At 40.2% G+C, this 18,883-nt stretch overlaps 1 protein-coding gene across 1 annotated transcript in view; it reads right to left on the bottom strand.

The window, feature by feature from the left end:
• Positions 1–18,883, bottom strand: part of JARID2 (jumonji and AT-rich interaction domain containing 2) — a 211,095-nt gene that overhangs the window by 74,698 nt on the left and 117,514 nt on the right. Inside the window, exon 3 of the mRNA XM_066558193.1 lies at positions 16,314–16,455. Coding sequence (XP_066414290.1) covers positions 16,314–16,455 — 142 coding nt within the window. The remainder of the gene's footprint in view (positions 1–16,313; positions 16,456–18,883) is intronic.

Below are 18,883 nucleotides of genomic sequence, written 5' to 3'. Positions count from 1 at the left end.
CCTTCCCCAAGGGCAAAGAAAAGCTTTAAAAGCAATCAAAAATCAAAACTAAACACTCATCCAGATTTAGGAACCCATGCTACCACAATTGGCGATCCAAACACCATAATACCCACAAAATATGGTTCTGAGAAAATTCAGAGTTTCAGACTATTTCAGGTTTAAGGAAGGTTTCCTAAATCCAAAAGAAACCAGTGGAATGTCAACACCCTCGAAGAGCAGATGCAAAGCAAAGTAGCCGTTGTAGCTCACACATTCGCTCAGCACTGGAGTGTTAAATTAATGACTACTCAGTTTTACTGAGCAGCTCCTTTAGAATGATTCAGCAGACAATTATTACATACAATCATATATTAAATATTAGTCCCCGATGTTTCTGGGTGTGGGGGTGCCTGGCTTCTTCTGGCCTCGCTGCTGGACCAAAGGCTGCAGCTGTGGTGTTTTCACCCCAGAGATACCTTTGGCCAGCTGAGTGCTGCAGCTGGGCACTCGGAACAAATCCAGGCATAGTAGGAACTCAGTTTACCTTTGGTGGAAAAGGTTGAAGCAGCAGTGAAGAGAAAAGAAGGGGGGTCTGTCATGGAGTCTTTAATCCAGAGTTTTATTGCAGCATGGTGGACCTCTGAATGCGGTAACAGCTCCAGACAGACAACCCGGCTGCATGGTCTCGTGTCCTTTTAAACCCCAGGGACAGGGGGAGGGAAGGGACAGGTGAGGGCCAACCAGGTGTGAGGAGAGGAAGGCTCAGGGATACAGACCTTGGACAGGCCAATGAGCCCAGACCTGAGGAGCATCTGCCAACCACACAATGCTCTGCTGGAATGTTAAGATTGATGGACAGCTCTTAGGCAGGAGGGCAAAAGGGGGAGGGGGAAAGGTTGGCACACTTGAGGGGGATGGGATAGGTGAAAGAGGAAATCGCACTGCAACACAATCATTTCCCTGAAGAAAGGAGGTTTTAGGGGGAAAACCAGAAAGGGGGCAGGGGAAGAAGGAAAAGAAGGATAGTGAGCTTTATCATCTTCTACAAGCCAAATGCAGAAGAGATGATCTGTGGTGTCATTGCCCACCACAGTGGCCATGACGTTCCCTGGGTCATAGGGAACAAGCAAAAAGTCAAGGTAGCTCTTCCTCTACATCCCTCTCTCAGCAGATAAGAGAGAATTTTCTAAAAGTATTTCTTGGCAAGTTTTTTATGTGCTGCATTCCACTCAATGGAGGAAAATCATGCACAAGGATCTGTCTTTGGAACCCAGAACATCAACCTCCCCAATCTAGACAGATGCCATGAAAAGTGAGATACATCAAAAGTTACAGCTTATCATTTTTTAAATGCATCATTTGAATTCTACTACAGAACAAGGTGGTACTCTCCCCTCCATTGACTTACATGCTTCTAGACAAGAAATACGAATAAAAACGATGGCACCTTAATTTACAGAATCTCAGAAACAACCAGGGGCGGGGGGAGGAGAACAAATGACGGACATGGGAACCTATCAATCTACAAATACTGTACAAGTAGCAAAGTTTTCCTATAAATAGGAAAACTTAATTAATCAGCCTCATAATACAGCAGGGTTACAGCAGCTACATATGCTGAACCCAAGTTTCCTCGTGCTAAGAGCAACTTGATGCAGAAGCCGTGGTACTTAAGTGAATTTGCTCATGAAGCAGAGGATGTTCACAACCTGCAGAAATGTGTTCTTTCTGTGTCAGGTGGTTCAGGAGAAGCAGTGAAGAGTCTACAGCATATGAAATGCTATTCCAGAGCAGTACTGATGCATTGTAACTGTTAAAAATGGGGGCTTCAGAAGGCTAAAGTAATCAGCTGTCCGAAAGAAATACCTATGGCTTTTCACAACATTTCCAAGAAAAGGGCAGCAAGTCCCTTATTCTTATTTATATTATTTATTATATTTATCTTATTTCTATTTCTAGTTGTATAAGAAATATAAATCAGCAAGAAAAAAAAGCCTGAGGGGGAAAACCAATTAAATCAAACCCCTTCAAAACCTGAAAGTCTCACACTGTGAATTCCAACAATTCTCCTAACACATGGCACTGAGGGGCTCTGGGATGCCACCACTCAATGACTGGTTGCTGCAGATGTCAGTAAGCAGTTTGTTTTCATCAATAACACAAGATGCCTGTAGCATCACCAGTTTTACTATGTTCATTGTTTATTAGAAAACACAACTGTCTTATTTTTTATTAGCTGGCATTTCTCAAGGTTCCCTGCCTTTATTTTTCTCTCCCTAGTATAAATGAGCACATTTGCCAATAATACAAATAATACAGTCTAAGGAGAAAATGAAGCTCCCACTGTGGGATGTTCATTGTGCAAGGCCAGAAAATTTAAAGCAGTGATAAATGCATTAAGTTACATTTCACAAATCATTAAGTAATGCTGAATTCTATCCTTAAAACACCCAACTTGACAATGCAACCCTCCTAACAGAGGGGTGATCCCCCAAGCAGACATGGCAAAGCACCGTGCTGCATTATATAACAACATTTTCCAGAGGAATGAGCAGAGCACTTTCTGTGATGCACAGGGAGCATACAAGCTGTCACTGTGCACTCAGCAGCCTCCTCTATGGGGACTGTGCAGCTGAACCAAGTCGCCTGTAGGTGTATTAAAAGGAAGAATAAATGACATTCAAGTAACATCTATGTTTTGAAATGCAGGTAGTGCCCAGCATCACTGCATTGCCTAATTAAAATCCACAGGAACTCAAGGCAACACCCATCCAGAGGTAAAAGACCCTCACACATGCAGCTCAGACATCACCTCTGCAATCCTATGGAGCTGGTAGAGCATTGCTCTGCACTGCAACACCCTCCTCCTGCACCAGTTAAGCACCATGATTTATATGTGCTGGCATTCATACCAGGGGAGGGCAAATAGAAAAGAAACACAAAACTCCATCTAATCTCATATCTCATCCCACTTAAGAACTTTCAAGGGCTTGTCAGCTGATGAGGTGTGCTGCTGGCACTGAGTATTGCCAGTGCTCAGCCTTTCTTGCTCTGTGTTCCATCCACCCCAGTAACAGAGCGGAAAATCTTCATAAATCCTCCCTGTTATATTCAATCTGAAAAATAACCACTGTGACACAATGCTTTGGAGCTTTTCATTTTAATACTCATCAAAATAATTAAGGAACTGAGACTGACATTAGGGGCTTTTTTTCTGGGGTTTTCCATGTCTTTGTTAAGAGGTTCCATGGCTGACATGACTCAGAAATTTAGAGCTCATTATACAGAACCACTGAAATTAGTATTCCGTTCATGGGCTTAATAGGTATTTAAGCAATGTAAGAGACAGGTTTTGTTTTGTTCTTTTCTAATTGATAGAATAAACTGTATTCAAATGCTCAGAAAGTCTCAGTTGTCTGCGAAGCAGAGGGAGATGAATGAGCCAAGCACAAACAGTCCTAGGGCCCTTTGTTGCCAATAAGTGGGTTTCCTCCTCCATCTCCAAGCCTTTCGTAATTAAAGATAGCAGCTCACCTAATGCTCAGAAAATGCGATAAACATTTGTTTTCATTAAGGCTCATATTGGGAAACCACGTTGAATAAAACCTAGCAGAAAAACACATCAGTAGAAAAGGTTGGGATGGCCCAGAGAAACAGCAGAATAAAGAACGAGGAAGAAAACAAAGCAGAAAAGTCACCCACTAATCCATGCATCCTGGACTGACTAACGATCAGTAAAGTACAGAGAGGAACACAAACAGAAAATGGATTTCTCTTTTAAGTACTTAAGGGTTCTGTGCTTTTCATACAAAAACCAACAAACTGTCAGAAAAGGTTACCTCAGAAGAGCAAAACATTTTTCACACTATGTTAAAAAAAATGAACCTGAGTGAGAAAAGCAAAGAGGGATTCTGCAACCCTAATTAGTAACTCGGGTGGGAGGGGCTGGGGTGTCCAGGAAGGCAGGAGAAGACTTTCTTTTTCCTATATTGTATTTGGAATCATGAATAACACTGCCCTACAGCTTCAGTACCTGCCTTCTTGATCTACTTCCTTGAAGCATCTTGCTAGAATATGCTCTCCATAATTTTGCCCTCCCCTCTCCTCCCCAAGAAAGGTGTCCAACTCAACAGGATATTCTATTTGAAATGGGAAAAAATATTCCTGAATGTGTGTGTGTCCTTAAGCTTCAACTTAAAGAAATTTTTGTCAGTCTGCTTTTTAAGCTGGGAATGTCAAGTTGTAGAAGACATGTTCCTTGAGCAGTGAGAAGTCTTGGGGGAAAAGAACACCCAGAGGAAAGGACAGGTCAGAACAAGCACATAGTATCAGGGTCTGGAAATCTGCCCACATACTGAAATACTGTTGCCTGTCCTCACGTCAAACACTACTTCAGACTAAAGGGCCTTTAAAAATCGTTATATGAAGATATGGTATGTGAAGATTACATTCACACTTCCTTTTTGAAGACAGAGTAACAAGAAGTTGTAACAAATTCCCTTTCAACTTGCCTTTTTCATGTTAAAAATTAGAAATAATGATGTGACAGAGCTGCATTTCTGACATAAGAGCTCCGTCTCAGGAAAAGAAACTTCATCTCCCAGAGCTGAGAAGAAACAAGAAACAGCAACAGATCCAGACCCTGCCTTTCTCACCCATCCCATCCCAGAAACTTCCTCCCTCCTGTATCAAGAAGACCAAGTACTTTGGTAGTGACCTATGAGTGTTTTGTTCAAACTGGGAAATTAGCATACAGCTGCATCCTCAGGCTGGCAAGAGGGCTTTGAATGGCACATAAAAAACTGATAGAGGAGCAAATCAATCTGAAGCCTTGAACTGCAGACACCAGGTAACACCATGTAATCACACACACACAGCCCACACACACGAAACAGCAAAAGCCTTTAAGTTTCCTGAAACTAAGCAGTTTCAAAGTAAGGGGTTGGGAACCAGTGCTCAAGAAGATGCAATTAAGAAGCTGAAAATAATGACCATAATTGGTAGTAAAGCTCCATATTGAGATGTTTCTATGACTTGAAATAAGAGGAACACAGGATGGCTTAGGATACAATGAGGTAGTTTTGTTATGAAATATTGAAATAATTTCAGTGAATTACCCCATAACACTTGAAGAAAGTGTAAAGGAGAGGTTATTCTATTTTTTACTATGAATGGAATATTTTCTTTGTAGTCCCACTGAATTAGTAACCCTGCACAGCTACAGCTTCGGGGCAAATGATGCAATGCAGGACCTCCAACACAGACTATGTGCAAAAGGCTTCAAAAGAGCAATCCTGTGGGTGAAGAGAGAGGATGCCTTCCTCTGCCACTGAAATACTCAAGCACCCAACAAGTGTGAAACCCAGGCTGGCAGCCATCCACTCAATGAACAATTTCTCAGACTTCACACAGACCACCTTGAGCAGAGGCAGCAAGATGACCCAAGCCAGGTAAGAGCCTGGGAAATACACGGCAGAGGGTGCACGGCACCGCCTCCTGATGGCTCGTTCTGTGGTGTAAAACTGCAGCAGGCTTACACAGAGTATGATAATTGAAAAGGAAAATAAACAAGATTCTCTGAAGGGCTACTCCAAGTGAAGTCAAAACCACAGGCACTTAATTTATAGCTTTCTTCAGCCTGCAGACATCTTAGGAAAATGTCCAATTCACTGAAATCAATAATAAATAAGCACTTTCAGTGGATGCAGGAATTAACTCTTGTTATTTAAAAATGGATTTGAATGCAGTTGTGCTGATAAAGCACTCTCAAAATCCTCCTTTGGGAAGAGAATTTATTTTTTGTTCATTTATGAATATCTATGTTAAATTAAGATCAGAAAAAGGAAGAGCAATAAATAAAGCCCAAAATAGACCCATATTCAAAACAGATATAAATAATATAATTTACTTATACTTTGCCCTTGAAAACAACTATTACTCCAATCTTTAACTGCTCAAAACTCTGGCAAAAATACTTGAAGATGGAAGAGACATAGAGCCATTAAGTACTGTGCAAGGCCACACAAGAACTTGAACACAGGCTACCTGGTACCTGGGCTACGTAGAGATACTGTGGGTTGTACTGCCCAAAGAAGAACAAATGTTTGAATTAATTCAAGGAAAAACCAAACTTTTTTTCATGTGAGGTTTTTTTTCTGAATTACATCAATTGATTCATCTGATAAGGAGAGTGTGACCTTTACTCAAATGCTATTTCCCCTCTTTTTCCATTTCTCATCTGATTCACCTTTAAAGTTTATTTTGTAGTCCACCTGGAAACTGGACACAATTAAATACTCTTAATCTGAAATGTCATATAGCACATGTATCAAAAGTGAATTTAACAGGAGGATTTCTATGTAACAGAAATGAAATAAAATGTGTAAAAATCAAACCTAGATTGCATTGTAACATTTGCCTAGATATTACTTAATACTTTAATTTTCAGGTAATGAGAGGATTTAACAGGCCTAGGGATATAAAAGTGAGAGTTTCAGAAACTGTGCCACACCTAGTTTGTCTTCTTGTTCTGTTACAAATTAACCAGGTGGGATGAACTAACTTTCAAGGAAAATCAATAGTGGTCAATTTTTCTAGTGTAAGACAAACATAAGAACTCCATCCACACCAAGACACTGCAATTAGAGGGCCAGGTTGATTTCAGATTTCTCAATCTCTGTTAGAAAACCTCATGATTTTCAATGTGCAGGTGTAAAGAAGATGTCACTAAAAATAGAAGTAATCAAGAAAGTCCCAGCTGCTTACTTTAACAGCGAACTAGACGCATGCAAAAGAAAAACATGAGACTCCCTTCTAAAAAAAGAGTTGATTAAAATTTTAGAGTAATTTATTTTAAAATGCACATTTTGCTTGACAACTTGCAGAACAAATTGTGAGCTGGCCAGGAATAATCTAAAGCATAATAAAAGAGCACAGCAGACAAAAAGTAAAGGGTTTCAGAGTCTCTTTCTTGCCTCACAAGGAATAGGAAAGGCCAAAGGAAATGACATTGCTTGCTTGCTTAGAATAAAACTGAGATTACTCTTATCTTGGAGGGCTGAATTGATCAGGGTACCCAGTCACCCCCCAGAGGGACTGATGCTGCTCCTGTCCATCTTTTTTCCCAAAGCCACCTCTGCTGTGGTCCCTGTGGTGCCCATGGAATCTGTCCAATACCAGTTCCACTGACCCTGCAGAAAACCACCTATCTTATCTTTGGCCAAGTGATAAACCATGCCAGACCCGGCACAAACGGGGTCAAGGGAAGGACATGCTTCCTTTTTATGTATCACCTGTGGGCTTTCAGGCTGCAATTTCAACCCAACACTCTCAGTGGGAGGCAAAGAGATTTGCATTATCTGACCAAGAACCCAAGGTAGGTTATATATGCAGTTGTAAAACAGAGGGTCTTTTCAGTAGGCTCCTGATTGTGCAGAGCCACAGGTGACAGGGCATAGCACTCAGCAGACCAAAGGAAAACAGTAACATCATAATCATCACCTAGGGCAAGATGTCTCCAAAGAAAGAGGGGAAAAGACTCTGAAGATGCAGCTGCCACAAGAAACACATCCATCAAAAGAACAGTGCAGCTACACTGGCTTTCCAGGTGGGATGTCTGCTCAGACAGGCAGTTATGGTAGAACTTCTTGGTTGGAGAGCCCATTTCAAAGCTAAGTCATTCAGCAAAGCAGTGATATCAAACCACAGACATAAGTGAGACAATGCCTCCACAAAAGAGGGGGTTTAGAAATACAACAGCACAAATGCAAAGGAAAATATCTGTTGCAGAATAGTTGACTACCCAAACATCCGTGTTTCTCTGTTAAGCTGGAATATATAAAGCTGTATATAAAGAGCTATCAAATTATGATGAGGTGCAAAGAAAAGTCTCTCTGACTTAAAAGGCTAACGATGTGTTGTCTCAAGTTTTCATTTCTTCACCCGAGCAATTTCTCCTTGCACCAGAATATGTTTATATTAAATTCCAAAAGCTGCCATTTAAAATAAATGAATTCTAAAAGCTGTCCTTGACACTGAGCATACATACACACAAATGTAACCATTTAATTCATTTTACAGAATTATGACTTCAATGAGCAGCTCCTCAACTGTGCAGAAAGATCAAATCAGATAATAGCTCCAGAAGTGACCTTTTTAGCTAGGGACCTCCTCACTTCCTACTCAAATACCAAATTTTTCATCCATATAAACAAATACCTACAGGATTTCATGAAAATGAAAGCATTACAGGCAAATTACATGTTGCAACAGAAGGGATATTAGAAACAAAGTCTGTACAAAATCTACTTACTTTATTGAAAAGATAAATAACAGCTGCAGGAGCTCCTAGCAAAGGAGTAGGGCAAGGGAGGAGAAAAAGAAGAATGGACAGATATCTCCATAGTAACTACAACTATGAAACTCAGGGGAGAACTTGTCTGAAAGCTGAAATAAGTATGCTACCAGAGAAAATAGACTGTAATATAACTGGAAAAAAATAAGAAACTTCCAAATAATTTTCCACATGGTCAAAGGTCCCTTAAGCTTTAGTTTATTTAATCAGAGCCAAGAACAAATACCAAGAGAGAAGAGCAAAGAAAAAAAGCATAAAATCAAAACATAATCCTGACATGACCATTACTGTACAAATTACTTAACAATAAACATACTGCTAAAAAACCTAAATATACAAATGTTCAGGCTAAGAAGAAAAAAACAATTAGTTTCCCTCAGGAAATTCTGTGCTACTGGATGCAACAATGGAAGAAGAGAAAGGAAAAGCACCATACCAGCATAAGCTAGGGGATATGTGTAAAATTCCTGTGATTTTTCTATCCAATACAAGAGACCTGAGAAGATTCTAAAGGAGATATTTACCATGTGGAGATTTATACTTCTCAAATTCAGTCCAGACTTAGAAAACTCCTGCAATCCCAATCTGAGATGCTGATGACATGGACTGACATATTTCTGAGCAGTATTCATACAGCTCCAGGCCTCTGTCATCCATCTGAGAGTCTCAAGGCCCACACCCTTACCTGGAATCTTGATCTGACCCGTAAGAAACATTAATACCCACACTGCTGACAGTTTTGGTCAATCAGCAGTAGCCCACATTTATGCTGTCATTTGCAAGGAACATGTTGAGAATATATTCTTATCACATATATATTGTCCATATCAGCCACATATATTCCTGCTCTGGAATAGTGAACAGGATTTTCTATAGTTCAGTGTATGCCAAACCAGCATACGGTATGAATATAATCTTCACATGCTTATTAAAAAAGCCAACCAAACCAACAAACCCAAAAACCAAACCAAAACAACCCACCACCAATATTCTTAAAACTCAGCATACTCACTTTCAAATATTGGAATGATGCTCTCCTTTTTAATATCATTATCTTTACAGAACATGGGGCCACACAGATGTAGCAAAGAGTTATGTTAGCCCAAACATCAGGCTACAGTTTTATACCAACAACGGTGTATTTGCATTAAAAAATATTCTTTTACATTGGCAAACAAATTTCCTTTTAAAAGTGTCTTTTTTCAACTATTTTCTATGTAATTTTAGAGCAACCTCTCCCTGGTATTAAAGCAATCAACATCTGGCCTGTCATACACAGGGGTGAGAGATGAATTATGCGAATCACAGTTATGGGATGGATTATCAGGCAGGTGAAGGAGTGTTTGCCATAGACAGAACAACAGAAACACTCCACCTCTCTCATCTGGTTTGGAAGCTTCCTTGATCCCTCAGTGATTGACTCCAAACTCAAGGTCATGAAGACCTTTCCCAGCAACTCTGACTTCTGAAAAGAAGGTGGCAGGTTACAACAAGCAAGTTGGAATTGGACATGGCATAACATGTCTCAGGTTGCTATAAATCATATCTTCATAATTATTAAATCACTACTCAAACAAGTTGTTTACATAGCTGTCTACCCACAAAGTTCAAGTGTTCCCAGATTATTGTACCTTGTTATATCTTTGCATGTTGGATAGAAGAATTCATGTCACAACTACTGTTTGTTCCTTATGAAAATACTGAAAGAACATTAATCATCCATTTCTTCCTTTTCAAACTATATACAATGATCTTGACTTGCATTATAAAGCAGGTAATCTGTCTCTTTACTATTCCTCTGCAAATCCACTCCAATGGACTATTATTGCTTTGTTTATAAGGCTTGTTATTTAAATATAAATGTGCAGCACTGAAAATATATTCCAATCATATCAGCATTCCCAGAAGGGGGGCAGGGGGGTGTTAAAAAATTATTACACATAAATCTCATTGCCATTTTGGTTTTATTGTGGATTAATGCAGTTCTTCATACACAAACAACTAGTGCAGATTTGCACTGCCTACTGAAATTAGAAAAAAATAACAGAAGCACCTGGTTGGTAAGTGGGCTTACATTGTGTTGTAGCAGGCAACAGCTGAACACAAATACATTATATAGTGTTCCAATTAGTGAAAAGACTATTCACTAAAAAGGTCCTGGAAAAACACTTTGATATTACGAGCAGTCTCCTGCTTTCACACCCGAGTCATAATACACTGCTCTCTCCATCACCTACAATACCAAGCAGAAATCCCTCACAAACTTACAAATGTGGGAAAAGGATTGACCTTGTTTTACATCTTGCATGAAAGGTGCTAAGTCTAGTGCTAAAGAGACTGTTCATTATTAACTATAAAAACAATTTGACAAAAAGAAAAAAGAAAAAAAGAGGGAAGCCCCCCCATCCCTAAGTCCCCTCACCCTTTTGACAGCTCTACTGCAAGAAAGTCCTTTGCAAATCAAGTTGAAAAGGATGTATCACTAAAAGAAACCACTTAAATTAGCAGCTTGCCTAATATGCAAAAGCTTGCCTACCCTTGACTGGCTTTTTTTTTATGCTGAAGGTGCAAAACAGCTCTACCAGCCTAGCAGCTGTGCAGCCACCAGCCAAGGGAGATCAGCATGCTTGTCTCCCCCTCCTTGGACACATAGTCCCACCACCTTTTCATCTGACAAACCTCAACCCTCCTGTAGCTCCACAATGAGCCAGTTCAGGGAGTTATACCGGCATCTAAAAATAAAATTCAAAAAAAAGGAGAAAGGAGAAAGGAGGAGGCGGCAGGGAGGCAGCACAAGGCAAAGAGCAGGAGCACATCCCATGGGCTGGCCTTGCTGCAGCGCACAATCACACTTCTGACTGTCACATGCTTGAGACCGTTAGCAGAAAGCTGCTGTATTAATTAAAGGCCTCAGAAGGTTCCTAATAAGCAATTTCTGGCCAATCTAGCTGTGACAGCTTAAAATGCTACTGCTCCCCAGTGGGTTGTTCCCTTTTCCTGCAGCCAACAGCCTTCTGAGCAAAAGAACTGGACAAAGTATCTTCTCCCAGGAGCTCTGCACACCCTTGGCCCAGTGGGCAATGTCTGTCCACTGTTGAGGAAATTTCCCTAACCCTATTTTTTTCCTAAATTAAGCCAATATCTTTTCCCCCTTAACAAAGAGAATACTCTGACATTAAATTTTTAAAAATTCCTACTTTGAACTTTAACAGTTACCAAAATCAGTCAACCTCTTCCCGCTCCGCACAGCGCTGTATTAACACAACTTCACAATAAAAGATAAATGCATTTGTGCATTTGGCAATTCCCTGTGTGAGTTTCTGGGAAGAGGGCCATGTAAATGAGTCGCCACCTGATTAGTAACAGGAAGCAAGCAATAGCCTATTACCACCAAAGATCAACATACTGTCACATCAAGTCTGCTCTGCATGTCCTTTCCTCAAAATCTCAAATTAATAAACCAAAACCACTACACTGGGTAAGATGGGCAACTCATTGCTAGAAAACCTACAGCTGTGTCTGCAGACTGTTATTAATTGCCAGTGGCTGTAGTCTTTAGAGTTGCCCATAAAAATGTACCAGCAACCAGCACAGAGACCAAACACCTTTGGCCAGTTACTTACTGATTTTCTCAACTGAGAATCATAGCTAGAAACTGGAGATTCACAACAAAAACATGCAGCTAGGTGGAAGCTAACCTTCTCCTTCAGCAATAACCTTTTGTTCATAGGTTTTGAAAAATGCGTGATCTTTACATAGTGAAGATGACCTGATCTGGTAGTTTATCAAGCCCATATACCAACAGTTTTGTTCATCTCTCCCCAAAGCACTGAACAAACCAGCAACTTCTCTCATTTACATGGCAACTAGACAGCAACCCATTGCACAACAGATTCAGTGCAACATGTAAATGCTTGGCTTTTGCCAGATGTCAGAATAAAATGCTGGCACTTTTCACCTTTACTGGCTGAAAGTAATATTTATCATTTAGGATTACCCTGCTGCTTCCCCTCGGACCTGGCCACTAGTAATACATGCAGCTCAGATCAAAGCAAATGTTTTCCATACTTTTGAGTGTAAACTCAAACAAACAAAGTATTTTGAAGTACTGAGCTTGCCACTACCAATCCTCCCCAGACTCCATTTACTCTATAAGAAGGGCTTACAGTTTTTGGACTTATCTGGAGGCTGTGAAGGGGCAAAGCTGTACATGTACTCCTTTTCCTCTTTTTCACCACCACCAGCTGAAATCTGCAGCACCACAAATACTGTTACAGTAGAAAATTATACATGTAAAAAAGAAATGGAGATGGAAATTTTTGCATCAGATGCAAACCTGGTTGAGTAAGAAGATTCCTCCAGTCCCCAGAAAGCAAAGGTATCAATTAGTGACTACATGCTGACTAGTTGGAACCACTTGAAGCCTAACAGTGTCAGGCCCCTGCATTCAAAAACCCTGCTCCATCAAACAAAGTGAGTTTCCAAACAAAATCTGCAGTATTATATTAAATCTGCACACTTTCATCATAACAGCCATCTCCTTTCTTCCACCACAGCACACTTTATGGCTCTTTAATCAAGCTACGTTACTAGAAAAGGGGTTGAAACTGGAAAATAAATAGATTGATAAACCTTAAGGTGTGCTTGGCTGGGGGTAGTGCTGTTGTGTCGTTCTGTTTGGCATATCTATGTGAAAAAAGGAATACTGTCAGTGATGTTTTCACTGGTCCACAGCCAGGCTGGTAGGGATTTACCTCCCCCATAGATGCCAGCACCTACTCACCTACAGCTAAGTCCAGGAACTCATTGGGAGCATCTACTAAGTAGTTTTTGACCCAAGGAAAATCTACAATAGTGATGATTGGCACAGGGAGACCACAAGGCAATGTTCACTGCTAGGAAATTCACCCTTCACTCAGTTTGCTACAAGAATTTACACTTCCTGTTCATCCAGGCTCTTGAGCAAATTGCCTCTGAAACTGGAGGAGTTTGGATCAACTATAAACGCAATCTAAAACCACACACATGCTGCACACATGCATGAATCCCTATTCCCTTTCGGTAAGGTGACCTGCTCTACTCAGGGGGAGGAAATGCTGCCAGGTTAGTCCCTGAACTGATGGGCAGGAGCCAGAAGACTCCTAGGCACAGCAGATCAGAAGAGGCAGGAAGAAGAAACTGGGAAAAGATTGCCTCCACATTACCAGCCTGCCATTTCACTGAAGAACTGAAAGGTCAAACCAGAGTCTTAAACTACTAAAGAAACTGGAGCCCTTTCAACAGATTCCTGTATTTACTATGCTTATTTCCTTAGCACTGTTTCCATCATGAGTGTGAAATACAGGTGGCTTATTCCTCTAGAAGGAATAAGTCAAGACGCGTTCAAGCTTCTGAAAAACCATTCCTGCCATGCACCAAAAAAACACCCCCCCCTCCCAAAAAACCCCAAACAGACGAAAACAAACAAACAAAAAACCCACAAAAAACCACAAAAAAAACCAACCACCAAAAAACCACAAACCAACCCAACAAAACCCTGCAAGCTATAAAGAAATAAGTAATAACTTACATATAATGGTTGGTTCAGAGTACATTGCTAAAGCTACAGTTTTTAAACATGTATTTTATCACAAGAGTGTCACTAGTTATACACACAGCTGAACGGACAACTGAAAAGTTTGATTTAGAGAAACCTTGGAGGAAGACAAGGAGGACATAACTTGTCAAAACTTGGTAAGCTGAGGCAGTCAACCCACAGATTCCATTTCAGTCCCATTTGCCCCCTCACCACTTTCCTGCATGTTTTTTGTTTACCCAATTATCCTGACACAACTCCTTCTAGGATTACAAAATAACCTGGATTGAAGAAACATTCAAGCATATTCAGCTAAACAAAACAACAAGCCTAAAAGGAAATAAGAAGGTAACATAAAACACTCAACATGCTCCACCTACAGCTTAAGTGAAGGAGCCCAGAAAAGGTCTGCCTGCAAAGAGGAACTTCAGAGAGGAAGAAAAAATAGGTATAAGTCTCTGTTGGGTGTAAATAGAAACAAAACAAGAACAAACTCCTTCACAGCAACAGAAGTAACAGCTGTAATATTATTTCAAAATTCATGATGCTTGAAGAAGTAGTGAAATGATGCCTTGCCTTCCATGAAAGCCAGAAAAGTTTTCATATTGGGTCTGTGTTGGGCCTGGGTTTTTTTGTTCGTTTTAATCTGAAAAGTACCAAAGGCACTAAGTTCCCTATTTTTATGCCTGAACCACCTAGCTGCCTCTCAAGGGTCTGAATTCACTCAGTCCAAACCTACTCAATACTCTTTGAAAAACATTTCACCCAAAGTACTCAAGTGCAGTTTCTGGAGACTGGTAATGTAGAAATCCTACTTATTTCTGAAGCTGGACTGTGCAGGGCACCAGGAGCAGGTACAGCGTAAGGGACAAGCACTCCTGCCCCTTGCCAGCCGCAAAAGAGGATGTCTCCCTGTTGCACCAGCAGCTCTCCTACAACCATACTCTAAACAAGAGATTAAAGTCTCATACAGGTTAAAATGCAGAAACCTGTCAAAAAGCCTCAATTCATCTTCTTGCTATGATTTTTAATCCCAACCAGCTTCTTGAAGCTATTGATGGTGTGACCCTGCAAGCCATTATGCCAGCACAGCTCAGGAATGAGGGGCCAAACTAAGTGTACATGGAAGCAGAAATTCTTTAAGACAATGGGCAAGCAACAGGCTGGCCATGAAATAATGACCACGGTCTCCCAGGATCACACCAACAGCAGATGTCACATAAACAGCTCAGCAGAAATAATTTTCAATCCTCTGTTGTATCTCACAAAGCCCAAAATCAGAACACAAACATCTTTGCCCTGACCAGCAGCAAGGTGCAATAAGCCTTGCAAAATTTCTACCAGTATGGAAGATAACATAAATTTTATATGTATATATAAATATAAAAAATATAAAATAATATAAATTAATATTCTGATACACCCGATGAGCTAAGTGAGCATAATTAGTTAGAGTCTGAGTTTATTCCAGAAAAGATTGTGGGAACCAGGGATGGAAAACACTGGAACAGGAACAGGAGAGTGTCCTCCTCCTCACCCCATCAGACTTCTCAGTGGAATTATAAGGTCATACAGAAAACAGGGATACTTCTTTTGTTTGAAAGATACTGTTGGTGTTATTATTATTATTACTACATAATTCTTTCCGGTTTGGAACTAGGATGTGAGAAGTGCAGAGGAAAAAAGGTTGAGGAAGCATTTCTGATTCTCTCTTTTAAGTGGCATTTTCTAGACAGCCTGTTTTCATTCCTACTTCACAGAGAGGACAACTCCCAGCTGCCTGCATTCTCAGCATATTTTGTGTAATTGATTGGCTTAAGGTCTATGATTTTAACCCACATTTTGCACATTTAGTGACTTCTAGGAAAGAGAAGGCAGCTTGCTGCAGCAGTATCTCAAAGAAGTTCTTTGCAACCAATAGCCACTGCACCGCATTACTAAGCAGTTCCTCTTCTCAGAAGCATGTTTTGTCCTTTCTATCTTTTTAACTTTACATGGTTTAACTCACTGAAAACTAAAAATAACAACAGTAACAGTAACTACTTTACTGATGCTTTCCTTGAATTTGCACACGCATAAATATTGACATGGCCTGAGAGGCAAAAGCCAGGAGAGGAGAAAGTCTTAAGGCATTTAAATTAGCATTCATCCACTGTAAAATAACAACTGCTTTTCCATGCTTTCCAAAACAGCAACAAGAACCATCTCTACCATCTTTGCTACCAAAGATATAGCAAAGTTTGCTATATCTTTGCTGTTCACAGAAGGAATCCATGCTGGAAAGTCCATTTATGGTACGGCAGGCAGTAGGTGCAACCATTCCCTTCTGATAACATAAAAAACAGTCTAAGACAAAAGGGACAAAGAAGAAAGGCTCTACTTTAATCATAATTCATTACTGACCTTTTCCTTGAGGGCCCTTCTTCAAAATCTGAAGAACTAACATCATTGCTTGTCGAGGACACTTGCGATGCATCGTCCTTCTCATTCTCCAGCTGTTCTGATCCTGGTCCTAATCCTTTAGATTGGCCATTAGTGAGAAGTCCTGCAAACATGACAAAAGAGTACACAATATTCAAAACCTGCATTGATTTTATAAAAGTCACATGTGACACTTACAATAGAGAGCTGATGCTCAAAGAAACTGTCTTGCAAAGAGATAGACTGATAACACTGATTTTGCATAGAGTCACTCCAATAAAAATTTGCCAGTCTGCCTGTTTCTGATTTGGTTAACTCTAACACCCCAATCTAAAATAACTGTGATAGGAGCATTTGCAATAGTGTTTATAATCCTGTCACATTCAAAAAAGGGACACAGCTTAGTCAAGTTTATCCTTGTTTTACAGAATTCCTATGACTAGCATAGACGAGAGTATTTTGCATTTATCTGTGGATTGATATAAAATTAAGCTACCATTTGGTTCAATTTGACATCATCTTGCTCTTCATTCCGGTGCTTCCAACTACTGCAATTTATGATCCTTTGAAAAAAATCCAAAATCCCAAAGAAGTGAACATCAAATGCCCATTTCCTGACTTTGATTCTTCTGGCCAAGTGTCACTCATCTACAGATAACTCCAGACTGCCAGAAAAAGTACACAGGGCAGCAAAGGTACACAGGCCACAGCTGCCCACCCTTTTGTGCCTTTTCTCTCCTAGAGCAATAATACAGCAAGCAGAGTCACACAAATGGAAAACAGCATTGGACTTTTGTAAGCATACCATTTAACAAATTTTGTGTATTCTATGCCACCAAGTGACTACAATATAACATGACTCATAAACAACAGCAGATAGGCAGTGAAACCACTCATACTTAAAGAAGAATTAAAATAGTAGCATACTCTTCAGCAGGCTCTGGGATGAGAGGGAGGAAACAATTTTATTAGCTCACTATTGTTATAAGAGCTTATTACCAGAGGAGCTGCAATTTTATCGAGGAGAATGCTTTCTCAGCTCTCTACCCAAATAGTTTCAGATATGGCATAACAAAGCTTTGTTTCACAGCTGTATTTCCTTAGAGAAATGCTGATAGGACTTCCCTCCCTTAACCATTGCAGTCTCTCTATAATTGCACCTTAGAAAAGAAAATGTGGTGGAGAAGGTGGGGGGGAAGGGGGGGCTGTGCTGCCCCTTCCAAGATGAGCCAGGCCAGAGTACTGCACTGAAAACACTTACTAAGAACTGCAGTTCAAGAATTTCCACCAGCACTGTATCAGTGCCACACCATTTCAGAACCCAGTTTTCAGGAAAATCACCATCCAGCACACCAGTGCATTTACTCATTGCATAACCAAGCTCACCTCAAAAGAGACAACGAAGCATAACCAGAACAAGAGCAAAGACACCTCCCCCAGTGAGCTGCTGTACCTACGTCCTGGAAGCTTGGCCACACAGCTGAAGCCAAATGTTCCTTCCCCACAAGACCATTTATTCACTGCTTGCCTGGACACACTGACTGCCAACGGGCTCTGAACCTCCCCCAGTTGCAACCTAATCACTCTGAGTGCCCATTTTTAATTCCTAATCCAAAGCCTGCATTATATCTCTCTCTTCTTTTCCAAAAGTTTGCTCATATTAATTCTGAACTACACCAGATTTCTCTTGACTTGGGCTATGTGGTGGCCACATGCTGCAGATTTTGCATATACTGTTTTAAAAACTGCACCTACAAAGTAAAAACACGTTCTGGTTTTCTTCTGTGGAAGAGTCGGTGAACTGGTAGCTCAATTTTTTTTCCTAATAGACAAATCATGAGTTGAAACTACACACCAATTTTTGCAATAAATTGTCTCTTCTAGCCAGCATAAGACTATTGGGGAGAAGTAAAATGACCCAATTTACATTTACTCTCCCCTTTTGTTGAATTCCTTTTGATATTTCCTTTTCATTAAAGGGATCTCAAACTGTGACCCACCAAATAAAACAAATTTCAGTATCAGCACATGATACTACAAAAGGGTTTGTAGTGTAAAAACACAATATGACGTGGGGTGACAGCATCCCCTTCAAGGCATTCCCAAGGAAATGAAGGCAAACTTTGAAAAAACACTGAACAGATTATATTTATATGCTGAACTCAACCCCTCTAAAAGCTCTAGTGCCTAAGTTTATTCTTATAAAAGTTTCAACTTTTGCTTTGCATTTTTCCATGAAACCACTGCTGATAAAATTTACAATTTTTGAACTCCAGAGAAGCCTAAATCAAGTGTATCATTTGAGGCCTGACACTCAGTAACTTAACTCTTATGGCAAAATTTGATTAGGTTTTCCAAAAGTAATATTTGTTCTGGAGACTTGCCATATGTAAAACCCAGGAACCTCAAGTATATGAGTCAAGAAAATCACCTTTCAGGCTGTCAACTTGCATGCACTTGGAAGGCAATTTTTATTCATCCCTTCACCTTGCCAAACCATCAGCTCACTTGGGAGACAAGAATGATTTGTGTTCCTTAAGGAAAAAAGTATC

Source organism: Molothrus aeneus, chromosome 1, assembly GCF_037042795.1.
Source record: "Molothrus aeneus isolate 106 chromosome 1, BPBGC_Maene_1.0, whole genome shotgun sequence".
Lineage (NCBI taxonomy): Eukaryota > Metazoa > Chordata > Aves > Passeriformes > Icteridae > Molothrus > Molothrus aeneus.
Note: the sequence above shows the minus strand (reverse complement) of the source record. Positions and strands in the feature narration are given on the sequence as shown.